This window comes from Dendronephthya gigantea, unplaced genomic scaffold, assembly GCF_004324835.1.
Source record: "Dendronephthya gigantea isolate DGI-Jeju-01 unplaced genomic scaffold, DenGig_1.0 000013F, whole genome shotgun sequence".
Lineage (NCBI taxonomy): Eukaryota > Metazoa > Cnidaria > Anthozoa > Malacalcyonacea > Nephtheidae > Dendronephthya > Dendronephthya gigantea.
Genome location: NW_021163023.1, coordinates 700531 through 728201, shown reverse-complemented (window position 1 = coordinate 728201; position 27671 = coordinate 700531). Strand labels below are relative to the sequence as shown.

Below are 27671 nucleotides of genomic sequence, written 5' to 3'. Positions count from 1 at the left end.
ATATATATTCATTTATTCATGTTAATAGCTAACAATAGAAATCAGTCGGGCATGAGACGAAGATATGAATATATGACCCCCCCCCCCAATTAAATATAAGCTTCTAGATTATGTTTTTTCGATTTTGGACAGCTGTTATACTACAAGGTTTTTGTAGACGCTGCTCCCTGGTTATATTAGATATGTTAAGTTTTATTAATAGAGAAGTGCTTTTTATTTGACAACTAGTACTAGTCTTTTCTCTTCATTTCATATCACCTGTAACTCCGTTGTAATTTAAATTTAACTTTTATAAAGCGTTATGATACATTTAATAACTACCGTGTTCCTTAATGCTGAAATACAGCTCGAGAAATAGTGCATCTCACAAGTAGAAGACCTGTCACACATCAGAGAAGCAAGTCCGAGGGACGAAGACAGACCTTGAAAGAGTGCGTCAATTTCTGCAATAACATCGATAAACGACCCTATTTTATTTATAAAAAGTTATTTCCCCCCTTTTGTTATTTTTCCACGTTTTCTAATCGCCAAATGCGTTTAAGAAGGTCGATTGATATAAAAACCATAGCATGGAGCTAAAACAAAGCAATACTTCTGGGCTATCTAAGGTATTAGAGTAAATAAACAGCTTATCTAAAAGAAACCTGCCTCAATAGGGAACCAAAAGTGATGGCTCCGAGCAGAGCCATTACTCCTGCAGAACAAATGGAAATGATGAAGAAAATGGACGAAAGCAATTCTGGTGAATCATTTCATGATCGTGAACCTTCAAAACAGGATCTCAAGGTAGTTTCAAATCTGGATAGTCGAGTTCTTTTTTCACTTGTTTATAACCCGAAACGTAAGCGAGTCAGGATTCTGCCGTATTGACAGACTGAGCTCAATCAAAAGCTGATTATTATCCAAAATTGGATAATAATTTTGTCAGAACACTACTGATGGGTGTTTTATTGTCTATTGACTTGCAATGCATATAGGTGGTAAATCAAATAAAACCAGCGCAGCGCTGCTTTATCAATAACAGACTACATTCCATACATCAAAAGCATAGGCAGCCCAGACTTTGACTTGCGCGTGTGATACTCGCGCGCGTGTCGCGCTTACGTTGTTTACTTCGTCTATATATTATGACAAGGTAGGAAAGAGTTTATCAAAATATGACAGATATACCTTCGTAAATGTATAATTATCTAAAAAATTGCTTGAAGAAACGCCACAAAAACTACAACCTAATAATCACCGATGATTAAACTACATTATCCTGCAGTTTCCATGTTTTTAAACAACATCTAAAGCCTTCAAATTAGCGAAATAAAACAGGAATTCATACGGAATTTTGAGAAAACTATCCGAGGGTCACTCCGCCTAAGGAAACGTCATCTTTTTTGAAATATTAGCTAAACGCTCATTGGCTTACCTGCAGGACTACCAATGAGAACCAATGAGCGTTTAGCTAATATTTCAAAAAAGATGACGTTTCCTTAGGCGGAGTGACCCTCGGATAGTTTTCTCAAAATTCCGTATGAATTCCTGTTTTATTTCGCTAATTTGAAGGCTTTAGATGTTGTTTAAAAACATGGAAACTGCAGGATAATGTAGTTTAATCATCGGTGATTATTAGGTTGTAGTTTTTGTGGCGTTTCTTCAAGCAATTTTTTAGATAATTATACATTTACGAAGGTATATCTGTCATATTTTGATAAACTCTTTCCTACCTTGTCATAATATATAGACGAAGTAAACAACATAAGCGCGACACGCGCGCGAGTATCACACGCGCAAGTCTAAGTCTGGGCTGCCTATGATCAAAAGTGCATTCGATCCGACAAAATTCAATTGTTTGAAAGAACTTGAAGCTAAAATGGTTTGTTATAAGGAAATTTGTGGACAAAATTTAAATTCTGGCGCCAAGTAGGTCGCTGAAGATATACTCTAAAATATTATCGCCTTTAAGCGGAAAAAAACCAGAAGATTTTCAAATTGTTTCTGATTTAATCTCAAAGAAATCCAGAACTCAAAGTTTCCCGCCAAAACCGAAGCGGTCTGTGCTGTTAGTCGGGAACCAATCAAAATGCTCTATTTGGCGTATTGACCAATCAAAATGCTTTAATTTGCAGTTGCACGTACAACGATCTGAATTAGTCTAAAAATAAACAAAAGACATTGCCAAGTTGTCTTCGGTATATTCAACATTATCGCTTCGTTTTTTTGTGATTTTGTGGAGAAAATTCGTTTAATTTAAAATCTCTCTTTCAGCGTTATAATTTCTACATCACAAAAAGCATACGAATGGATTCTCTTGCGTTATGTAACCCAGCGATTATGCGACGTATTTTGGCCAACAAAATACCAGAAAAGCTTCAGTCAGACCCGGAACTTGATGCTTTATTAAACGATTTATTTAAAGAAGTCGAAGACGATTACATTTTCAGCATACGGAAAGCGATAGGTAAATAAATTGCCGCACGACTTGTGTGTTAATTTTCATCAGTATTTTAATGTATATTTAAGCCACACTTCCAGCTTTTGAACGATGGTTTTGAGGTACTTAGCAAGCCTAAACATTGAATGATAACTGCAAGTTAACGTGAAGGCCAACTCAGGGCAGGGGGATTAAATTAAAAGTTGTAATCAAAAATACTTGACCCTAAACGTGCAGCTGGGCATCAATCTTGAAATTTCTACACCGAATTAGTTTTCATTAGCTGCATAAAGCCGAGCGTTTGGTAAATAATGAATGGTAAATAATATTTATTACACGTACTAGTAGCAGATGCGCTAAATGACAATGTGTTTACAATGTATAAAATGGTAAAATGGTAGATTGCAATGTTTTTCAATTAAAAACTAAAAAAGCTAGTCAGGCGCGCTTAGGACCTATCACTCAAAGGCCGTAACTGTGTTTTTAAATACAAAACAATTCCAATAGTTTGCTCCATCGTTTTTAGTCGACTACATTCTAATGGATCCATCGGAGAAAGTTCGTCTCAGCATCAGCGCTATTCCTAAACCATTTCCTCGAAGGTAATAAAAAGCTATCAATTTTCATGATTGAAACTGGATTGTCATGCGAAGTTTAACAAAATATTTTTGGTAAAGAACTGCCTTGACACTCTGCCATTTTTTAGAACTATACGTGCACCGGTGCCTTGGCATAACTCGTACCAAAGAGGGAAAGATATGGTGATAAAAAATGTTTTTACAACCAATCCGGTCATGATGGAAATACAAAATGTTTGGACAAACAGGTAAATACTTGTTCAGTCTATATGTACATTTTAATCATGTTTAATCGAGGAAAGTGGTGTCTTCAACGCGTCTTTGTCTTGTAGATTTTCTCAGGTACGTTTTGTTGACGGTGACGAACTACGTGCGTCTGGGCTACCTGTTGCACCTGAGGAATTCCAAGAACTTGTTAGAAAACAGTGTCTACGAACAAGAGAATTCCTCAAGAAAACGTAAGATTCCTTTAGTTTTGATAATAACACTGATCTGCATATCATATATTCACGATCCAGTTCCCAAACAGTGCACTTTGTTCTAAAACTTCTAATTGTTTTGAAAATCACACTGATCTCTGTATCATATATCCACCATCCAGTCTCCGGAGCGGTACACTATGTTTTCTTTGTTTTGAAAATCACGCTGATCTCTATATCATATATTCACCACCCAGTCTCCGGAACAATACGCTATGTTTTCTTTGTTTTGAAAATCACGCTGATCTCTATATCATATATTCACGTTCCAGTCAACTTATTACCCAATATCATGTATTCACGATCCAGTCAACTTATTATCCAATATATTCGCTTCTTGCAGATGGATAACAGAATGTGCCAAGGTTCTCCTAGACTGTAAACAACACTGGACACATCTCATTCCAGCGAATGAAGGCGATTCAGCCTCACTCATACAGAAATTCTTCTCATGCGTCGGAGCTCTGATGTCCATACAGCTTAGAAGCCTCGTTCTGAACTCGTTAAAAGATTTCCTTGAATTTCTTCGACAGTACGAGGTAAGTGGAGGTTTTAACTTCTACTGTTCCGATTTTGCTGAAGATAAAAGATCTTCAATATACACACGTAAGACACTGATACATATGCTGACACTGGATGGCGCATCTCGTATCCAGTGACCCAAAAATTCGAAGCTGATATATAACTTGTATTGTAGCCCTTTCCCGAAATGTTGATACTGTTAAGCCTAGTTCTCCTATGTTCTCCTATGTTACCTTATCACCGGCTGTCGGTGGTTTACTATTGGCAATCCGTTAAGCCTGGTTCTAATTGGTCGACGACAGTTGGCGATGGCTATCGTCGGTGATCACCGGAGAACAAAGTTCTCTGTCATTTTGAATGAATCTTCGTGATCACCAGAGAATAAAGTGCTTTGTTTATTTTGACTGTCGTGACATATGAGAAAGTCTGTTTGCCATATGTCAGTCGAAGGAAGGAAAATTTATTCCAAATAACAAAACACTTCAAACCAGCTTTGCTGGACGCGTTGCACGAGCTTACGACTTTTAATGATTTTATGACAAAGTGCATTAGCACATTTTTAAAATTTGGTCAAAATAATGAGAAATAGCCGGGTATTATACGGTACATTTTGCAGGCAAAAATGGACAATATTACCGGCCTAAGGTATATTTTTGTCCGAAATGAATTTTAGCGCAGTCCGAAATGAATTGTATAAAAAATTCTTAATATACATAGTAATGGAGTTAATGTATCGGGCGAAAAGAATATTTTACAAAAAAATATTCATATCACGCGCATGTTGAAAAATGATATGTTAATTCAACTGTGCCTAATATAATTTGGTACACAACTTATAAACTTTGAAAATATATATTCTACTTTTACAAAATTTTGGTACTAAAGTTCTACTCGATCATTGTAAGATGCTATGTCTAGCTGTGGCGTTAAATATAACCTATTAACCTATTATTCTTCCAGCTTAGAACAAAAATGCGTCATCATGAACTTTAACATAAAAAAGTCCACTTTTTCCCTCTCTGTTATTATTGAAGTACTATATTCAAGGATCACTAAGCTGCATGTATTTGGACACCGTAAAAGCAAAGGCAAGACCGAGTCTCATGACGTCCATATCTAAAGTAGTAGTGGTTAAAAATAACAGGTAGAGTATAATATTTATATATTCAGAAAAACGTAATTTTTGCAGGACGTGCCCCTCAAAAAAGGGTAATTTTGGCAGTACGTCCCCCTCCCATCACCCCGGGGGAGCTCCCCCCAACTTTTGTTTAATGAAATAAGAAAAAGAACAGCTTTTCGAAATGCACATTCTCTCTGTTATAACAAAGTTGAACTTCCTTAACATTAACTTGCTTCCTAATGCCTTAGTTTTTTCCACTAGCGATATTTTTCGCGCCAAGCGAATTTATTCCTTTGTATTTGAGCAATTTGTTCCAGATGGTTGCAGTTGAGAGCTCTGAAACAAAAGTAAAATGTCACTTCGCGTGAAAATTATCGCTAGTGGAAAACCGGCTTAACGCTGTTGTTAAGCGAGGCAGAATTTGATGGACGTTCGGGCGTATGTTGATGTAGGTTTTCAAGCGATAACTATTTTACTTCACAACAACGGTTATGCATGGGAACACATACAGCACTATTTTAAGAGCTTATTTTCTCGACAATGCTTTCATAAAATTAACATATAACGCCTGTTCACAAAGTATTACCTCCTCATATCAAAGTATAACTGTAGCCATACCGTCTATAGAACATGTTAATTCTAGAAGGGTTTCAAGTGTAGACGTACGTGTGTTTTATGTTGATTCAAAAGCATATTCAGTTGTTTAACAACTCTTGCGGTTGCAACATGGTTCGTAATCGAGACTTCAGTTTTCGACTCTTTTATCGAGTCGCTTTCTTTTTCTTCTGTTTGTTGTTTGTCTGTTTTTATCGTGGTGATCGTGGTTTTGGACTTATCACGGGAGAGATCAAAACGGGATCAAGGAAATTGAGAGAAGAATTTAACGACACGCCCTCAACACGTAAAATTTCAAACGAATCCATTCCCGACACAACAGAAAATTCTGAACAGATTGATGTCGACAAGACGGAAGAAGAAACTGGTCTTCAAGAGATAAGAAAAGGTATAGCCATTGGGACAATTTTTGACAAAAAAAGATTCATACACAGTTCCCTCGCTCGCATGAATATTGCGTGATCCAAGCAATTTATTTCCTAAGCCAGACCGTATCTAGAATTTAACATGCACGGGGGTTTGCGTATAACCGATTAAGTGTAGGTATTTAGATGAACGAGTTCCCCCCCCCGGTCTCTAAATGTACTATCGACCGAATAAAAACACTTCCGCCGAATAAAAATTTTTCTGGAGTCTAGTCGTAAGATTCAAATTTTTTTGAAAACATTTTCACAGCAACAGACTTGTTTTGAAAATGTACAATTTCATTTAAAACACTGAAAAAACACTGGCTTTAAAGTCATGCCGGATGCGAATATTTTCCAGTTGTTTTAAAAAATTTTTCTCGACGTCTGTCAGCTCTTTACTGAAGTGAAAAAAAAATTCCTTGTCGATCCGAAATCGCGCAAGCGCATAGCATTCTAATTCGCCGGTCTCGGGTGAAAATATCCGGGCGGGATTATTTTTATCAATGATTTATAGCGGACTATAATTTATCTTCCAGAGATTGCAGTTGAAACAAAGCGAAGTTATGAAATAGGAAAGAAACAAGTGGTTCCTTTTTCAACTTCTTCACTGCCTAAATGGAAATATCCCACTATGAAACCAGGCATCATTGCTCATGTAAATCAGACGAAATGGGACAATTATATCAAAATGAACCTATACTCGTTGAGCCGCCGATTTTCTCATCCTTACAACTTCTCAACAAGGCAGCACAACCGGAACAGACGACACATTGATGCAATCACAAGAAATAAGACAGGTTTGATCGACTGCGCGAATTCTACCTTTACTATAAAATATGAAGATGATTACAGAGTGTGGAACAACTTCTCAATCATGTACCAAGGTAAAATATACCATTATGACCAGTACAGAGTCACAAAGGAAGGTCTAGAAGTTTGTAATTCTTCCAAACCTCTTATGCAACTAAGATGGCAAAATTTGACTATCATTGAGAAGGAAAAGATGGCTTCCAGACATTGCAATGTATCCGTGGATGGTTTTCCAAGGCCAGATTACAATGTATATAAAAATTTAACTGTTTTCTTCAAACTCACCAAGCAAAATTTTCTACAGACAGATTACGGGGTAATTTTCGGACGTTTGGCAATTTGTTCGGCGAAGCTCAGTCTATCCTGTGATGATTATTTGATTAAAGTAAAGTACGGGGGACAATACCAGATTTGGAAAAATTTTTCGTTGTCTTACAACAACAAGATATATAATTACAGCGAATATCGATTCAACTACGAAAGTATTGAGATGTGTGCTTCCGACGATTCAAAAATTCCGACGATTTGGAGATCTCGGAATTCGTGGGAGAACGTGAAAGACAGGTATAAATGCCTTGCCCAAGGTGACCATTACATAAAGAGGCCGTTTTACATTTACAATATTCAGATCAATATAACTGTACTGAGGAGCGGTCAATATCTCACAGGACATGACTATGAAGTGAAAGACGGCGAACCTTTCGTATGTGAAGGAAGATTAAGACCAGAAACAACAGAGTCCACCAAGGAAGATCTATTATCATGCAACGATTCAATCATCAGTATAAAATACGATGATGAATACAAAGTTTGGAATAACTTTTCAATACTCTATAAGAACAAGGTGTATGATTATACTGAGTATCGAGTTCTGAATGATATCATAAAGATTTGTAACTCCTCTGATGACGACGTACGGAATATTTGGAAAATACGTAATCGGTGGGTAAAGAGGGTAAGGTCTTTTAAAATTTGTAATGAAGCCTTCCGCTTAAATAAATATTATGTGGTGAGCAAGCAGTTCCATATCTTCTGGGCACACAGTTGTCAATATTTTAAAAAAAATAGATATGGGGTGGTGGACGGTAAACCTTATGTATGCACGAAAATTATTAAATGGAACTGTGTATCAACCAAGGAATATCTTTTAACATGCCAAGATTCAATCATCAATATAAAATACGATGATGAATACAAAGTTTGGAATAACTTTTCAATACTCTATAAGAACAAGGTGTATGATTATACTGAGTATCGAGTTCTGAATGATACCATAAAGATTTGTAACTCCACTGATGACCACGAACGGAATATTTGGAAAATGCGTAATTATTGGATAAAGTGGGGAATGTCTTTAGAAGCATGTAATGAAGACCTCCAATTATTTTATTATGTTGTCAGCAAGCAGTTTGAGCTCTACTCTGCTGCAAATGCTCAATACTTGGCCAGAAATGACTATGGGGTGGTAAGAGGTAGACCATACATGTGCAAAAGAAAATTGAGACCTGTATCAACAGAATATACCAAGGAAGATCTATTAACATGCAACGATTCAATCATCAATATAAAATACGATGATGAATACAAGATTTGGCAGAAAAGAAACTTTTCATTACTTTATAAGAACAAGGTCTATGATTATACTGAGTATCGAGTTCTGAATGATACCATAAAGATTTGTAACTCCACTGATGACTACGTACGGAAGATTTGGAAAATGCGTAATTACTGCGTAAAGCTCTTCACATACTTTGAAATTTGTGATGAATCCATTATCACAAAGACGAAGCGAGGGTATTTCTCTCTACTGAAAAACGTGAGGTTGCAGGAAATCACAAAGACGTACAAGAGAGGAGATTTCTCTTTTTTTGCGAAACCAGATTGGCAGAATATCACGAAGAGTAAAAGTCCAGGAAATATATCTGTGCTGGAAATGGAAAAGCTGCAGAAAACGTTGGAGGAATTAAAGCGAAAATTTCCCACTCTATTGAGAGATGTAAAGTTGAGAAGAAGCCCTATGACATATGGCGTAGTGGAGGGTAAATTCATATCATGTGATAAAAAACGAATAGAACGTAATATATCAGATATTAGACTGTCTTTCATAGCACCATTTTGTGCTTTGGCTCTCTCAATTATTTGTTTATTATTGTTGTTGATAGTTTATGGTATGCTTCCAGAGTTGCGAACTCTTCCTGGTTTGAATTTGATGAGTTTAAGTATCTCCTTTCTCTTGGCATTGATTAATTACGTAGTGTATTTGTCACTGTATTTACGTGTTGGTAAAGAATTGGATTTCCCATGTGCTAGAATGGAAATAATAAATAGGTTTATTACATATAACATACTCATGAATGCTGCTGTTAATATCTATCACTTGAGAAAAACCTTTTGCCGCAATACTCTGGTGAGATCTGATGTAAACAAGTTGAAAACCTTCTTTAAGTACAGTCTCTTTGGCTGGGGTGTTCCTGTCGTTATAACTATTGTCTACATTGTTCTTGTGAAGACGGGAATCTTGAGGTTTCATCAGAATACTCTGGGATCAGTTTCTTGTGTTAAGGATCATATTTTTCCCAGTTGGCTGGTTGTTGTTGAGAATTATAGTGTTCCAGGCTGTCTTTTGTTGTACATCATTACAATGTTCATCTTCACAGCTTATCGAATTCGCAAAAAACTCAGAGCAAGCAACAGCATTGTACAAAGATCAAACATTGTTAAGAATCGCAGAAGCTTTTTCTTGTTATTTAAGTTGTCAACCACTACAGCCATCAGCTGGATTCCTCTTGTATTTGAAGATTTAGTGTTTAATTCTGACCTAATGATAGCATTACTGACGGTGGCGTGGCTTACTGGTGTTTATGTTGGAATTGCGTTTGTCTTCACTCGAAAAAATTACCAGCTGCTTAGGAAGAAATATTTTAGTGAGCAAGTCAGCAAATGAGGGAGCGAGCAAGATTTTAATTCAGTGAATATTAGTGACTGTAAAAGTATGTAGTTCAGTAATATTTTTTGCATGAAGGTTTCTTTGTATAAAAATATATCTCAATTATCACGTATTTGGTCCCTTAAGATTTAGATATGGTCAGTCTGTGAGTAAGCAAAGGAGAGGAGTAGTCATGAAGTATATAGAATTGAACAAGTGTGTACCTAGAGTTAACAAGAAATGCATATCTATGCCTATTCTGGTTAATACTAGATTAGACCTGTACAGTTTTAAGACAATATAGTCTGTATATTAAAAAGCAAAGTAAATAAAGCTATATTAAGCATATTATTAGCTATATTATATGTAACTGGTCAAGATTTAAACTTTGACATCAACTATATGTAATAATATATCAATTAGTAATGTATAGAGGTTGTGTGTTGTAAGTCATTGTAGCATGTAAAATAAAGTAAATCACAAGAAGAAAATCGTGTGTGTTTTGTTTCATATAGAGTCTGTCAGAGAAGCGCATGCGCAGGGGGCGTAGTGAAGGGCGGGTTTGGGAAGTGCGTTGGGAAATTGGGCTGTATTAGACTATATGAAAACATCTTAACCACGGCCATTTTGTCGGCAAAACAATGCATGATGTGCTTGCTACTGCCCATCATGCAGGCGCATTGATAATCATGGGTTAAATTACGAGTATTGTAGCGATATTCTCTTTCATTATGAGTGAAAAAACAAGAAAATTCAACATTATCTAGAATTTTCTTGTACTTTCGTAATTTTTCATAATAACCCTTTAGCAATTTTATTATTTTAGTTCTCATTTCTTCCTTTCTTTGTTTTCATCCAAGTAGTTTTCACTAAGACGCCATTTGAAACGCAAAAACAACAAACTTTTGAATTTAATTTAAAAATTTTAAATTAAATGTCGGCTAGGCAGTGTGATCGGGTTCATATTTAAGAGCTGAAATAACAAGCGTGCGTAATATTGCCAAAATGTGTCAGTTAGGGAGGAATAATAATTAATATATATATATGTGATAGAAAGACTTACATATACTGTTAACCTAGATACCAACTCTGGTGCTGTTTTTATTAGCAAGAATGTTTTCCTCTACAACAATTTTCCACTTTTTAAACCGTGCAAAAAATTTCTCAAAATTTTATTTTTTTAACATCTTAAGAATATTCAAGTTCGCAAGCCATATCACACGAGAATATTCTTTCAATGAGCTTATTTGACACTATATGCTATATTAAATTCATTTCCACACCCTGTTTCCAGGCGATCGAAGAGCATCGTAGCTATCATTAACGCTTTATAATTTATAACACAACATGTAAAGTGCGAATCTTAATAAGCGCTCATAGGTAACCAGTAATGGTAAGAAAAGTATTAGTCTGGTAGTAATTTCTCGGACTGATTTTGGCTTTAACTCGATATTAATAATGATTGTTATTGTAGTCGAAGATCTCTTCATTCTGACAGGTGCTACGTGTCTTAGAAACATTAAACTAATTAATGATTTATTGCAAAGTTTAAAATAAGTACATATTTAGTCATTGCCTTTTACGTGATAAAGAACGCTCCAAATTTGACCTTGTATTTTCTCGACTAGTGGAAATTTGCAACTTCCTATTCTTTTGTCAATGCACGGAGATCTAGCTGCTCCTTTCGGTAATCAAGAAAAATAATTGATGGTTTTCGCGTGTTTGTGTTAAAAAACAGTCTTATTCGTTTTTTAAATAGCAAACAAAACTACTATTGCAATAACATTTCGTTGACCATTGGGATGGCTGGTGGTATTGAACAAAACTGTTTTGAATTAGGTATTACGACTGTAAAAATTTCTTTATTTCTAGCTATTTCATCTGTCGCCTGTTTTCAATTAATGCACAGTTTAAACTTACCTCTTGAAACTGTTTAGAATCTGATAGACATTTCGCCATATTAATATATATGTTTTCGAGCGGTGAAGATTTTTCCCTCAGTCTGCAAATTCGAATTCCATTCAACCATCGATCCATGGTTATCGGGATAAAGGAAAAAAATATCACCATTTTTCTTTCCTAAAGCTTACCTTGAATCTGGAAAGAATTCGTAAAGTAATAGACATATAATCATAATATGTCTGTTCACACAATTATCACTTGACAACCCCAAGACGTTTTCCAATATATACCATGTTTACCAAATTAAAAATATTTCAAGTGTAGACCTGTTCGTATGCAGCTGTCTTAAACTTTATTTCTATTCAAAAGTATTCAGTTGTTTTGTTACGCTTGCATTTGCAACATGGTTCGTAAGTATCGCTTTAGTTTTCGACTCTTGTATCGAGTCGTTTTCTTTCTTTTCTGTTTGTCGTTTGCCTGTTTTTATCGTGGCGATGGGCGTTCAGGACTCATCACGCAAGAGGTCAAAACGGAATCAAGAAAATTGAGAGAAGAATTCAATGACACACCCTCAACTCGTAAAGTTTTAAATGATCGAAACGAATGGATTCCCAACACAACAGAGAATTCTGAACAGATTGATGTCGACAAGACGACGGAAGAAACTGGTCTTCATGAGGTTGAAAACCTTCTTTAAGTACAGTCTCTTTGCCTGGAGTGTTCCTGTCGTTATAACTGTTGTCTACATTGTTCTTGTGAAGACGAAAGTCTTGAGGTTTCACCAGAATATAACTCAAAAATCAGTTTCTTGTGCTAAGGATCACAATCTTTCTAGTTGGCTGGTGGTGGTTGAGAATTATGGTGTTCCCGGCTGTCTTTTGTTGTACATCATTACAATGTTCATCTTCACCGCTTATCGAATTCGCCAGAAACTCAGAGCAAGCAACAACATTGTACAGAAAGCAAACATTGTTAACAAACGCAGAAGCTTTGTCTTGCTATTTAAGCTGTCAACCACTACAGCCATCAGCTGGATTCCTCTTGTATTTGAAGATTTAGTGTTTAATTCTGACCTGATGATAGCATTACTGACGGTAGCGTGGCTTACTGGTGTTTATGTTGGAATTGCGTTTGTCTTCACACGAAAAAATTACCAGCTGCTTAGGAAGAAATATTTTAGCGAGCAAGCAAGTCGTTAAATCCGTCAGAAATCTTCTTTGCACGAACCTTTCAAAAATATCTCACGTATCACGTATTTGTCCCCTTAACGGAATCTCTAAAAGAAACGTAGAAAAGAAAATTAATGTACTTAGAGTCAAAGAGCAATTTAATTAGCATGCAAATAAATGTAATGTGTATAGAGCCATTGTGCAGTACCAGGTCAGTTGAAAAGCATTCGTGATTTTCCGATTTTCCATGATTACTTTCTATGATTACGTCATGCAAACTTAAATCGTTTATATTAATTCTATCCCAAAACTTGACACTCCTAACTTGAACCTAAAGACATTGTCTTGACAATTGTAATCTTATCATGTATCCACAAAATCATGGATGTTAGGTTGGCAAAGCATCTCTTTGCGTATAATAATGCACTTATACTTGGATTAAAACCAGTTTATATATACAGTTTTGAAAAATATAGCCAGGGTATATTTATCGTATGTAGTGCAGGAAAGGAAAGAAAATTGAGGTGTATTAATCTATTAAGAAATAATTCTTCTTCTTATGGCGACGATAAAATGTTTGTAGACACATTGCATGATTTAGTAAAATACATTTGTAGATATATGAGTATTTTAAGAAAGTTGAATTTAACTAGATTGTGCGCCATTAATACAAGTATATAAAACTAAATAAGAAGTCAGCGTTGACATTGGACATCAATTATCATAATATATGTAATTGTAATTAAATAATAAACTACATAAATCATTGTAGCACGTTCATTAAAGTAAATGTTAAATACAAAACGACGTGTCTTTTGTTTCGTGTGGACTCAGTTCGTCAGAGAATGGCAAGCACGTTGCGTGTCGATGGATCAAATTACGAAAATTTTATCCCAATAGAAATATATAACGTATATGCTCTTTCAAGTTGCTTAAGGAACACAGCCTCGTATCCAGGGTGCATTATTTAAAAACGTAATATAATCCAAGCAATTGGATTATGTTAGACGTTTTTGGTAGGTAAAGATGACCTATACTCCTGCAGCTGATAAATGACAGCATCCAATCTTAATAAACCACGCCTATTTTTGTCGGCAAAACTTAAATTTGAACCCCCCTCCTCTCCTAAGTATGTTTTGATGTTGGGTATGATCACATGTTAATTTATTTTCAAAAACAAAACACTCAATATTGTGTAGAATTTCCCACACGAAATGGCCTTTCGTGATATTTGTATCATAACTCTCTTGCAATTTTACTAATTTGAGTTCTCATTACTTCCTTTCTTTGTTCATTCATATTTAAAATAAGTTGATCACGAGTAAGAGCTAAAATAACAAGCGTGTGTAATATCTCTCAAAGTGCGTCAGTCAGAGAGGAATAATAATTAATATATGATGTAAACACTTACATATACTATATAACTTAGATACCAACTCTGGTGGTATTTTTAATAGAAAGAAGGTTTTCCTATATATTAATTTTCCACTTTTTAAACCATGCATGAAATTTCTCACAATTTTTTCTACTTAACATCTGATGAATATTCAAGTTCGCAAGTCATATCACACTAGACTATTCTCTCAAAAAACTTGCTTGACACTATGCTATGTACACTTCTTGTCCACAACTTTTCTGGAAAAAAAACGGAAAAAAAAGAAAAACATCATAGCTATACTATTGAAAAAATAAAAAAGGATCTCTCGGACTGATTTTGACTTTAACTTGATTCTAATAATGATGTTATTTTAGTTCAAGATGTCTTCATGCTCACCTGCAAGTTCTACGTGCAATTAGAATACCGTTAAAACAAATAATAATTTGTGGCAGTTTAAAATAGGTCCTTATACGCAAATTCCATATTGTTACCAAAGCTTTTCTATGCCAGTCAACGCGAAAATGAGGATCTCCTGCGAAACTACGCTCGCGACTTGACTGCAATTTGTCGATTTTTTGCCGGTTTTTCTAGTCGCCTCTTAGGGCTGCTTTCCACTTTTACGGCGGAAAACTTCAAACAAAGGGCTTATAACGGGCTAAACCCTCTTCAACATACCGCTACTCAAATTTTCTAAACATCCGGGTGTGTACGTTAATATACATTTTAAAGTGATAACTATTTTGTGTGATAAGTATGAATAGGTTGATAAAACGATCACATAGCGCCTAGCCATTGCAATGTGTTCAAGCTTATATCTTTGAGAATATTTTCATAAAATGGGAACATATCGCCTCACACAGTTCTCACCAAAATGACGCCGAAGTATAAGTGTAGCCATATAGTCGCATACAGTCCAATATAACATGTCAAGGATTCTTGGAGGATTTCAACACATTTTATGACATTTTACGAGTGCGGCTCGTTTTAAACTTCATTTCTATTCAAAACTATTCAGTTGTTTAACAACGCTTGCACTTGCAAGATGGCTCGTAATCTTGGCTTCAGTTTTCAACTCTTGTATCGAGTCGTTTTTTTTCTCTTCTGTTTGTCGTTTGCCTTTTTTTTTCGTGATGATGGTAGCTCAAGACTCATCACACGAAAGATGAAAACGGAATCAAGAAAATTGAGAGAAGAATTCAACGACAAACCCTCAAGTCGTAAAGTTTTAAATAAACAAAACGAATCGTTTCCTAACACAACAGAGAATTCTGAACAGACTGATGTCGACAAGACGGTGGATGGTTTTTCAGAGATAAAAGGAACAGGTAAAGAATAAGTTTTTAACTAGGATGACTTTTTATACAATACCCTCGCTCGTCTAGACATTGTTTGATTACAGCAATTTGTTTCATACAGGCAGGTGTTTGTCTACGTTACGTTATTTATCAACTACAGCGGCCGGTTTATACGAAAGCTGCATAGCCCCGGATATTGTTTTTTCAATCGCTTTAAAATTGCCCTAAACCTCAGTATTCCTAAATTGAGGATTTTTTTAATAACTATCTTTAGCAAACTATGATTTCCTTTTTAGAAATTGCAGTGGAAACACGACGAGGAAATGGTTCAACTCCGCCGCCAAAAGATGAACATCCCAGGAAGATATCAAACTCAATTTCTCATGTGAGTCGATCCCAATGGAACAGCGGCGTCAAGGAAAAAACATCTTCGTTGAGCCACAGATTTTTTCAGCCACAAAACTTCTCAACAAGGCAGCACAACCGGAACAGACGACACATTGATGCAATCACAAGAAGTAAGACAGATTTGATCGAATGCGCGAATTCTACCTTTACTATAAAATATAAAGATGATTACAGAGTGTGGAACAACTTCTCAATCATGTACCAGGGTGAAATATACCATTATAACCAGTACAGAGTCACAAAAGAAGGTCTAGAAGTTTGTAATTCTTCCAACACTCTTATCCAACAAAGATGGCGAAATTTGATTACTAGCGAAAAGGAAAAGATGGCTTCCAGACATTGCAATGTATCCGTGGATGGTTTTCCAAGGCGAGATTACAAAGTGCATAAAAATTTGACTGTTTTCTTCAAACTCACCAAGCAAAATTTTCTGAAGACAGATTACGGTGTAATTTTTGGATGTTTGGCAATTTGTTCGGCGAAGCTCAGTCTATCCTGCGATGATTATTTGGTTAAAGTAAAGTACGGGGAACAATACCAGATTTGGAAGAATTTTTCGCTGTTATACAACAACAAGATTTATAATTACAACGAATATCGATTCAACTACGAAAGTATTGAGATATGTGCCTCCGAAGATTCGAAAATTCAAACGATTTGGAGATCGCAAAATTCGTGGATAAAGTATAAAGACAGGTATGAATGCCTTGCCCAAGGTGATCATTACATTAAGAAGACGCATTACCATTTAAATAGCCGAATCACCGAGCCAGTACTGGAGAGCGGTGATTATCTCACCAAGCATGAATATGGAAAGAATGACGAGGAACATTTCGTATGTGAAGGAAAATTAAGCCCAAAATCAACCAAGGAAGATCTATTAACATGCAACGATTCAATCATCAATATAAAATACGATGATGAATACAAAGTTTGGAATAACTTTTCAATACTCTATAAGAACAAGGTGTATGATTATACTGAGTATCGAGTTCTGAATGATACCATAAAGATTTGTAACTCCACTGATGACTACGTACGGAATATTTGGAAATTGCGTAATAACTGGATAAAGAGGAAAAGGACTTTTAAAGATTGCAACCAAGCCTTCGGCTTAAATTATTGTGTCGTGAGCAAGCAGCTCCATGTTTACTGGGCAGCAACTGGTCAACAGTTTAAAAAGAGTGACTATGGGGTTGTACACGGTAAACCCTACGTATGTGAAGGAAAATTCAGACCAATATCAACAGAGTTTACCAAGGAAGATCTATTAACATGCAACGATTCAATCATCAATGTAAAATACGATGATGAATACACAGTTTGGAATAACTTTTTAATACTCTATAAGAACAAGGTGTATGATTATTCTGAGTATCGAGTTCTGAATGATACCATAAAGATTTGTAACTCCACTGATGACTACGTGCGAAAGATTTGGAAAATGCGTAATCGCTGGGTAAAGAGCGTTAGCTCTTTTAAAGGTTGTATAAATGAAAACTTTGGCTTATTTGATTATGTTGTCAGCAAGCAGTTTAAACTCTACTGGGTAGGAACTGCTCAATACTCGGGAAGAAATGACTATGGGGTGGTAGGAGGAAGACCATACATGTGCAAAAGAAAATTCAGACCTGCATCAACAGAGTTTACCAAGGAAGATCTATTAACATGCAACGATTCAATCATCAATATAAAATGCGATGATGAATACAAGATTTGGCCGAAAAGAAACTTTTTAATAGTCTATAAGAATAAGGAGTATGATTATACTGAGTATCGAATTCTGAATGATACCATAAAGATTTGTAACTCCACTGATGACTACGTGCAGAATATTTGGAAAATGCGTAATTACTGGGTAAAGCTCTTCACATATTTTGAAATTTGTTATGAATCCATTATCAGAAAGACGAAGCGAGGGTATTTCTCTCTACTCAAAAACGTGAAGTTGCAGGAAATCATAAAAACGTACAAGAGAGGAGATTTCTCTCTTTTTGCGAAACCAGGTTGGCAGAATATCATGAAGAGTAACAGTCCAGGAAATATATCTGTGCTGGAAATGGAAAAGCTGCAAAAAAGGGTGAAGGAATTCAAGCGAGAATTTCCCATTCTATTGAGAGATGTAAAGTTGAGAAGAAGCCCTATGACATATGGCGTATTGGAGAGTAAATTCATATCATGTGATAAAAAACTAATAGAACGTAATATATCAGATATTCGACTGTCTTTCATAGCACCATTTTGTGCCTTGGCTCTCTCAATTATTTGTTTATTATTGTTGTTGATTGTTTATGGGATACTTCCAGAGTTGCGCACTCTTCCTGGTTTGAATTTGATGAGTTTAAGCTTCTCATTTCTCTTGGCATTGATTAATTACGTAGTATACTTGTCATTGTATTTACGTGTTGATAAAGAATTGGATTTCCCATGTGCCATGCTTGAAATAATAAATAAGTTTATTTCGTATAACATTCTCATGAATGCTGTTGTTAATATCTATCACTTGAGAAAAACCTTTTGCCGCAATACTTTGGTCAGATTTGATGTAAACAAGTTGAAAACTTTCATTAAGTACAGTCTCTTTGGTTGGGGTGTTCCTGTCGTTATAACTATTGTCTACATTGTTCTTGTGAAGACAGGAATCTTGAGGTTTCATCAGAATACTGAGGGATCAGTTTCTTGTGTTAAGGATCATAAAATTCCTAATTGGCTGGCTGTTGTTGAGAATTATGGTGTTCCAGGCTGTCTTTTGTTGTACATCATTGCAATGTTCATCTTCACCGCTTATCGAATTCGTAAAAAACTGAGAGCAAGCAACAGCATTGTACAGAGATCAAACATTGTTAAGGATCGCAGAAGCTTTGTCTTGTTGTTTAAGCTGTCAACTACTACAGCCATCAGCTGGACTCCTCTTGTATTTGAAGATTTAGTGTTTAATTCTGACCTAATGATAGCATTACTGACGGTAGCATGGCTTACTGGTGTTTATGTTGGAATTGCGTTTGTTTTCACTCGAAAAAATTACCAGCTGCTCAGGAAGAAATATTTTAGTTAGAAAGATAAATGTTCATGAGTGAGTGATATGAGTGACTGTGAAAATATAAAAGGAAAAAATCGCAAAAAATATTTCAAAAATCATATTGTTGTGCATGAAACTTTCACGATTTTGCAAAAATTATCTCAATTATCACGTATGTAGAAGATAAAATGTGTGCAGTTAGAGTCAACAAGTATTGTAAGCATTAATAAATTAGCATGTAAATAAATGTAATGTGTATGGAGCCATTATGCAACACCAGGTCCGATTGTAGGTAGATACATGCACGTATTCCCAGAAAGTTAAATTTAACTGGATTGTGTGCCATTAGTATAGAAGTATATATAACTAAATAAGAAGTTAACTTTGACGGTCATCAATTATATGTATATTATATGTAGTTGTATCGTAATTAATAAACCGCATAACTTTGCGGTAGAAGTCATTGTAACACTAGTTCTTCAATAAAGTAAATGTCAGTTACAAAATGATGTCTCTTGTTTTGTTTTTCAGTTTTCTTTTCTCAGGCCGTAACCTTGATTATGTGATTATATGGACAGTGACATGATTTCATGGACTAATAGCTGTTTTAGTGATTCCCCGCCTAGACAACCTGGATTTTCTAAAAAAATCTGGAATAGAAACTGTTTACGACATTCACTGATTCCGGCCGCTTAATTACCGCCATTTTGATTTTGCATAATCATAGCGTTTTGATAAGCAAATATCGTTCCAGTGCATATTGAAGTCACTGGGTTGATTACTCATCCGGGTGACATTAATGTTTCGTTCCAGGCCAGTCGATGACGACGAAGAGAGCGAACAGGAGGGTGAGGAAGAGCAAGAGGAGGACGAAGCGTGTGTGATGAAAGTTCAGATGATATTCGATGGAAAAAGCTCTACGTGAACAAGAAAAATTCGGAAATTCCGTGCTTTGAGGTCCTATTCTACTGAACAACTTCCCAATTCACCGCCCCCCCCCTGGCTTATGCCCCCTTCGCAAGCAACAGAGGCAAAGGTAAGCCCAGGATGCACGTGTAGTAACTTTTCATCTTCAAATTGATTGTCATTCATGATATATTAACGCGATATTATTACCAGACCCCTTCGGTGAGTGTGATGATGACAACAACAGTAAGTCTTATCAACTTCCTTATCTCCAGCCAACAACGAGAATGCTAAACCACCAAGTTAGCATGACGACGATGACGATTCACGTTGCCGAATTTGACACCCGAGTATCGTTCGGAGTGCCGTCGCGAAAGCAGCGATGATCACAAACGTATACCTCTTACCCAGGCTAACTCGCACACCTGAATCTCATTTCGATGATTCATCAGGAAGATGTCGACTCACCGGCGGAGGACCGACGCCACAACCGGAGATTTCTTCATATGTTAGTCTCTTTAAACATTCCCAGCAAATTCTGCAATACTGCAAACGTGTAAACGGGCCTTAAGACAGTGTAATCTCGGGTGATTTGAATGTTTGTCAGATTTAAAGTCACGCTTGTGTTTTAAGAAATTTTTTGCACATTGCGGACAAATTGTTCTTGGAAACACATTTTATACGAGTTTTTGAATAATATTCTTGTATGTTTGCATGGAGACATCAGTAAGTAAATTAGCTTGTAGGTACACCACGTAAGTATTTAATACTGCAAAGATTTCGGTCCGCTAACCCGGGTACTGATGAAGATCAGTGCATCAATGAGGTGTACCTGCAAGCTAATTTGCTTAATAACATTCTACCTGAACCGTGTGTATTATATACTTCTACCTAGAATTGTTGTGTGTCCCGTTAGGGAATTTCAGAAGCATTTTTGCAGAATCATTATTGCACAAACTAACTCAATAGCGTGGAAATTTCTGTCTGAGGGTGTTGAAGCTCGGCAGAGATACCTTTTAGAGGCTTTGGAGGCATACCGCTTCGTTCCCACAAAATATTTGACCTGCAATATTGCCATTTTTAATTTATTTAAGATATTGAGAGCTTGTGTAGGAAGCCCTTCAATGTTTACATAATATTTCATTTGAAACAACCATCATCAAAAAGGCGGCAAAAATTTTGATGAATCTCATCGCAAAATGCTTCGCGCCGTAGATTTGAATAATTTCCGTAGTAATCAAACCTCCGTACGGGGATTTGCCCCTTCCACGATGGGCCTAGCAACCGCCTTAGCAACGAGTGATCCCGGTAAAGGATTAAAACTCTGTTATAATCTCGTTTCCTTGTTTGTGGAGTATTTTTCCTCGCTTGAACGAAGTATTTCGCTCTATTTTTTAAAGAGAACTTAAATTGGAAGTGTAAAGGTCTGAGAAAAGTGCTATAGTTGTGCGGAAAAAGCAAAAAACCGCAGCAAAATGGCCCACGCGGTGCCAAAGATCGTAATTTATCTTCGGTATTTTGACTTCACTGTGTAAACAAAGCTATTGAACTTCGCGTTTAAAATATGGAGAAAGTGAAGGTTAGTGAATATTTTGTCATTCAACATGTCCGGAGTGTTTGCTTGATATAATATATTTGTTTTTAATTTTTTATAAACTTATAAAGTGTGTATCTTCGTTTTTTTTTACCAGGTGTGCAGCTCAGCCAATGCTCTGTTCAGTTGCTCTCGTGGTCTGCCAACTTTGCCTCCTCTGCCACCGACGGTAGACGTCCCGTCTGATTTGTACAAGGTCGGATTTATCTGCTATCATAGTTTTTTGAAAACATTTTGTAAAATATAGTTTTAATTTTCTGTCAAATGTTTGAAATATTAACCATTATGAAAGCCAATATATCATATATGTCAGTAATAAAGATAAAGGTTCAAAGGGTCTTAATTTCGAGTGGAATTATGCACACTTCAAATTCAAGCCAGGGACAGTCAATAGGAAAATGAGTCAACTATCGGTCCTCTTGCTCATTTTCCCATTGAGTTAAGACCCTTTGAACCTCTAGAATTTACCTGCATGGAGTGAAGTGCCAAAAATCATGATTGATTTACCCTATGCTATAATATGAAGTATTATTGATTCCATACTTTCCAGCAGTCTGTGATTAATTGTGCAGATAATTTTGTGCTAAGGTAACAATTAGCTGTCTGAAAAGTTTGAGGTTTGATAAAATTCCTTGCTTGATCTAAATCTTACTTGGTTGAAATAAGTCTTCATTTTAATTGACCTACTGAGTACTGACTATATCTCCAAATTATGAGGAGATGTTGATAGGGCATTTATGCAACTGAAAATATTCTGACCTCAAAAAATGTCAGGAACTTGAATTGTTTGCAAGTTATGGCTAAAAATGATCCAAGGGTACATAGCTAGCATAAAATTATTGTGAATTGTCAAGCTATGTTCGTGGGGGGGATGATCTTATTTAGGTTAATTAAGGCTTATTTAACCACATGTGGCTTATAAATTGTTATGATATCTCAAAGTTTTTATAAGGCTTAATTGCAAAGCTCCTTCCTCACTAGGAGGGTTGAAGCATTCAATGCCCCCTCTCTAGAACAATATTCATCTATAAAACCTCGTAACTCTTAGCTCTTAACTGGATCTGTGTAAATCCTGTTAGGATTTGAAAATTAGACTTTAAAAATTAAACTGCTTCTACTTTGTGAAGAATTGCATTCATTTATGAGGGTCATCAGCCAATAAATTGTTGGTGCCTTTGTAGAAGAATTTTCCAGGGGTATATGGTTGGTGCATATTAACCTGAGATTGATTACCGCCAACCATATACCCCTTTAGAGAATGCACTTGCATTCTTCCAACTTAGTCCTAAAACCTTAAATCGTAAGCCTGTTGTAATCATAAAATTGAGCATCCGGATTTACTTATGAAACTTTGCAGATTGTGGTTAGGCACAGTGAATATCCACCAATCATGAAAGACATGTCTTGGACGCGGGCAGCCCCATACAAGGAGACAATGTACCACAGAACGCCAAGTGAATCAATTGCTAATAATTACACGCCCACTGCAAACGAACTTAAAATGAAAAATTTACTGAAAATTCAACAATCACAGACAAGACCTCATACCAGAGCAACAAGCCAGCCTTGTATCCTTTGAAATGAAATTGTCTTTTTGAAATTTTGAGCCCTTAATACCATGCAAGCTTATATGCACCCAATTAAATGTGATCTACTTAATTTATTCTGTCTGATGCTAGATCATTTCATTTGGAAGAATACTGTTAATAGGTTATGAAAACTATATCTGTAAGTGCCCCTGGTTATCAGGGCCGTAGCTAGACCGCTTAATTTGGAAGGTTAATTGGGAATATATACACTATAGCTGTGTCATACATTAGATACAAAAAAAAGTCCAAAATAAAGTATATTTCAAGAGATATGAAATTGGCATCAAATGTGGCATAATTAACAACTATCTAAAATAGACATAAGCACTTCTCACTTTCAAACTGGACTGTCGCTAGAAGCTTAATTGAAGGGGGGGAGGCTGCATATATATTCATATATTCATGTTCGTACAACCGTAGAAACAATGGCTAACAATAGAAATCAGTCGGGCATAAGACGAAGATATGAATATATGACCCCCCCCCAATTAAATATAAGCTTCTAGATTATGTTTTTTCGATTTTGGACAGCTGTTATAGCACAAGGTTTTTGTAGACGCAGCTCCTTGGTTATATTAGATATGTTAAGTTTTTTTAATAGAGAAGTGCTCTTTATTTGACAACTAGTACCAGTCTTTTCTCTTCATTTCATATCACCTGTAACTCCGTTGTCATTTAAATTTAACTTTTATAAAGCGTTATGATACATTTAATAACTACCGTGTTCCTTAATGCTGAAATACAGCTCGAGAAATAGTGCATCTCACAAGTAGAAGACCTGTCACACATCAAAGAAGCAAGTCCGAGGGACGAAGACAGACCTTGAAAGAGTGCGTCAATTTCTGCAATAACATCGATAAACGACCCTATTTTATATAAAAAAAGTTATTTCCCCCCTTTTGTTATTTTTCCACGTTTTCTAATCGCCAAATGCGTTTAAGAAGATCGGTTGATGTAAAAACCAGAGCATGGAGCTAAAACAAAGCAATACTTCTGGGCTATCTAAGGTATTGGAGTAAATAAACAGCTTATCTAAAAGAAACCTGTTTCAACAGGGAACCAAAAGTGATCGCTCCGAGCAGAGCCATTACTCCTGCAGAACAGCTGGAAATGATGAAGAAAATGGACGAAAGCAATTCTGGTGAATCATTTCATGATCGTGAACCTTCAAAACAGGATCTCAAGGTAGTTTCAAATTTGGATAGTTGGTTCTTTTTTCACTTGTTTATGAACTGAGGCGTGAGCGAGTCAGGATTCTGCCGTATGGACGGAGTAAGCTCAATCAAAAGCTAATTATTATCCAAAATTGGATAGTAATTTTGTCAGAACACGTCTGATGGATGTTTTATAGTTTGTTGACTTGCAATACATATAGGTGGCAAATCAAATAAAATCAGCGCAGTACTGCTTTATCAATAACAGACTACATTCCATACATCAAAAGTGCATTCGATCCGACAAAATTCAATTGTTTGAAAGAACTTGAAGCTAAAATGGTTTGTTATAAGGAAATTTGTGGACAAAATTTAAATTCTGGCGCGAAGTAGCTCGTTAAAGATATACTCTAAAATATTATCGCCTTTTAGGCGGAAGAAAACACTGAAAATTTTCAAATTGTTTCTGATTTAATCTCAAAGAAAACCGGAACTCGAAGTTTCCCGCCAAAACCGAAGCGGTCCGTGCTGTTAGTCGGGAACCAATCAAAATGCTCTATTTGGCGTATTGACCAATCAAAATGCTTTAATTTGCAGTTGCACGTACAACGAGCTGAATTAGTCTAAAAATAAACAAAAGACATTGCCAAGTTGTCTTCGGTATATTCAACATTATCGCTTCGTTTTATTGTGATTTCATGGAGATAATTCGTTTAATTTAAAATCTCTCTTCAGCGTTATAATTTCTACATCACAAAAGGCATACGAATGGATTCTCTTGCGTTATGTAACCCAGCAATTATGCGACGTATTTTGGCCAACAAAATACCAGAAAAGCTTCAGTCAGACCCGGAACTTGATGCTTTATTGAACGATTTATTTAAAGAAGTGGAAGACGATTACATTTTCAGCATACGGAAAGCGATAGGTAAATAAATTACCGAACGAATTGTGTGTTAATTTTCATCAATATTTTAATGTATATTTAAGACACACTTCAAGCTTTTGAACGATGGTTTTGAGGTACTTAACAAGCCTAAACATTGAATGATAACTGCAAGTTAACTTGAAGGCCAACTCAGGGCAGGGGGGAATTAAATTCAAAGTTGTAAACAAAAATACTTGACCCTAAACGTGCAGTTGAGCATCAATCTTGAAATTTCTACACGGAATTAGTTTTCATTAGCTGCATCAAACCAGGATTAAACCGAACGTTTGGAGTCAAGCACTTCAGCTCAAAACTCCAAAATTAGTCCAGTCCCGAGTGGACGCACAATACAGCCATAATAATAAAAAAAATATGATCATCGAACTCAGTCAAAAACGTTGAATTTTTCCAGTTGGTGAATGGTAAATAGTATTTATTACACATATTAGTAGCAGATGCGCTAAATTACAATCTGTTTACAATGTATAAAATGGTAAAATGGTTCATTACAATATTTTTCAATTAAAAACTAAAAAAGCTAGTCAGGCGCGCTTAGGACCTATCAATCAAAGGCCTAAACAATTCCAATAGTTTGCTCCATCGTTTTTAGTCGACTACATTCTAATGGATCCATCGGAGAAAGTTCGTCTCAGCATCAGCGCTATTCCTAAACCATTTCCTCGAAGGTAATAAAAAGCTATCAAATTTCATGATTGAAACTGGATTGTCATGCGCGCGAAGTTTAACAAAATATTTTTGGTAAAGAACTGCCTTGACACTCTGCCATTTTTTAGAACTATACGTGCACCGGTGCCTTGGCATAACTCGTACCAAAGAGGGAAAGATATGGTGATAAAAAATGTTTTTACAACCAATCCGGTCATGATGGAAATACAAAATGTTTGGACAAACAGGTAAATACTTGTTCAGTCTATATTTAAATTTTAACCGTGTTTAATCGAAGAAAGTCTTTGTCTTGTAGATTTTCTCAGGTACGTTTTGTTGACGGTGACGAACTACGTGCGTCTGGGCTACCTGTTGCACCTGAGGAATTCCAAGAACTCGTTAGAAAACAGTGTCTACGAACAAGGGAATTCCTCAAAAAAACGTAAGATTCCTTTCGTTTTGATAATAACACTGATCTCCTTATCATATATTCACGATCCAGTTCCCAAACAGTGCACTTTGTTCTAATTATTTTGAAAATCACACTGATCTCTGTATCATTTATCCACCATCCAGTCTCCGGAACATTACACTATGTTTTCTTTGTTTTGAAAATCACGCTGATCTCTATATCATATATTCACGTTCCAGTCAACTTATTATCCAACATATTCGCTTCTTGCAGATGGATAACAGAATGTGCCAAGGTTCTCCTAGACTGTAAACAACACTGGACACATCTCATTCCAGCGAATGAAGGCGATTCAGCCTCACTCATACAGAAATTCTTCTCATGCGTCGGAGCTCTGATGTCCATACAGCTTAGAAGCCTCGTTTTGAACTCGTTAAAAGATTTCCTTGAATTTCTTCGACAGTACGAGGTAAGTGGAGGTTTTAACTTCTACTCTTCCGATTTTGCTGAAGATAAAAGATCTTCAATATACACACGTAGGACACTGATACATATGCTGACACTGGATGGCGCATGTTGTATCCAGTGACCCAAAAATTCGAAGCTGATGTGTAACTTGTATTGTAGCCCTTTCCCGAAATGTTGATACCGTTAAGCCTAGTTCTCCTATGTTACTGTATCACCGGCTGTCGGTGGTTTACTATTGGCAATCCGTTAAGCCTGGTTCTAATTGGTCGACGACAGTCGGCGATGGCAATCGTCGATGATCACCGGAGAACAAAGTTCTCTGTCATTTTGAATGAATCTTCGTGATCACCAGAGAATAAAGTTCTTTGTTTATTTTGACTGTCGTGACATATGAGAAAGTCTGTTTGCCATATGTCAGTCGAAGGAAAGAAAATTTATTCCAAATAACAAAACACTTCAAACCAGCTTTGCTGGACGCGTTGCGCGAGCTCACGTCTTTTAATGATTTTATGACAAAGTGCATTAGCACATTGTTAAAATTTGGTCGAAATAATGAGAAATACCCGGTATTATACGGTAAATTTTGCAGGCAAAAATAGACAATATTGCCTGCCTAAGGTATATTTTTGTCCGAAATGAATTTTAACGCAGTCCGAAATAAATTGTATAAAAAATTCTATAATATATAGTAATGGAGTTAATGTATCGGGCGAAAAGAATATTTTATAAAAAAATATTCACATCACGCGCACGTTCAAAAATGATATGTTAATTCAACTGTGCCTAATATAATTTAATACACAACTTATAAACTTTGAAAATATATTTTCTACTTTTACAAAATTTTGGTACTAAAGTTCTACTCGATCATTGTAAGATGCTATGTCTAGCTGTGGCGTTAGAT

At 36.0% G+C, this 27671-nt stretch overlaps 3 protein-coding genes across 5 annotated transcripts in view; all 3 read left to right on the top strand.

Moving 5' to 3' along the window:
- The window catches only part of LOC114519251 (dynein heavy chain 3, axonemal-like), a 105174-nt gene that overhangs the window by 22716 nt on the left and 54787 nt on the right, over nt 1–27671 (top strand). Inside the window, exons 1-10 of one of the 3 annotated variants that reach the window (XM_028539350.1) lie at nt 21256–21535; nt 21648–21746; nt 22908–23118; nt 23885–23969; nt 24195–24324; nt 25029–25221; nt 25832–25907; nt 26016–26135; nt 26204–26329; nt 26573–26768. The exons of 1 other annotated variant lie outside the window; for it this stretch is intronic. In XM_028539350.1, coding sequence (XP_028395151.1) covers nt 21521–21535; nt 21648–21746; nt 22908–23118; nt 23885–23969; nt 24195–24324; nt 25029–25221; nt 25832–25907; nt 26016–26135; nt 26204–26329; nt 26573–26768 — 1251 coding nt within the window. In that variant the 5' untranslated portion in view covers nt 21256–21520. Of the gene's footprint in view, nt 1–346; nt 432–656; nt 787–2256; nt 2450–2948; nt 3025–3128; nt 3249–3332; nt 3459–3822; nt 4019–21255; nt 21536–21647; nt 21747–22907; nt 23119–23884; nt 23970–24194; nt 24325–25028; nt 25222–25831; nt 25908–26015; nt 26136–26203; nt 26330–26572; nt 26769–27671 lie in introns of those variants that run through there. One more of the 3 variants, XM_028539351.1, reaches the window with a different exon arrangement.
- LOC114519254 lies at nt 5448–10415 on the top strand. Its single transcript, XM_028539354.1, has 2 exons — nt 5448–6124; nt 6680–10415. The coding sequence occupies exons 1-2, from the start codon at nt 5797–5799 to the stop codon at nt 9895–9897; spliced, it is 3546 nt and encodes a 1181-aa protein (XP_028395155.1). The 5' UTR covers nt 5448–5796; the 3' UTR covers nt 9898–10415.
- LOC114519255 lies at nt 14564–19433 on the top strand. The gene is made up of 2 exons (XM_028539355.1): nt 14564–15653; nt 15920–19433. The coding sequence occupies exons 1-2, from the start codon at nt 15371–15373 to the stop codon at nt 19084–19086; spliced, it is 3450 nt and encodes a 1149-aa protein (XP_028395156.1). The 5' UTR covers nt 14564–15370; the 3' UTR covers nt 19087–19433.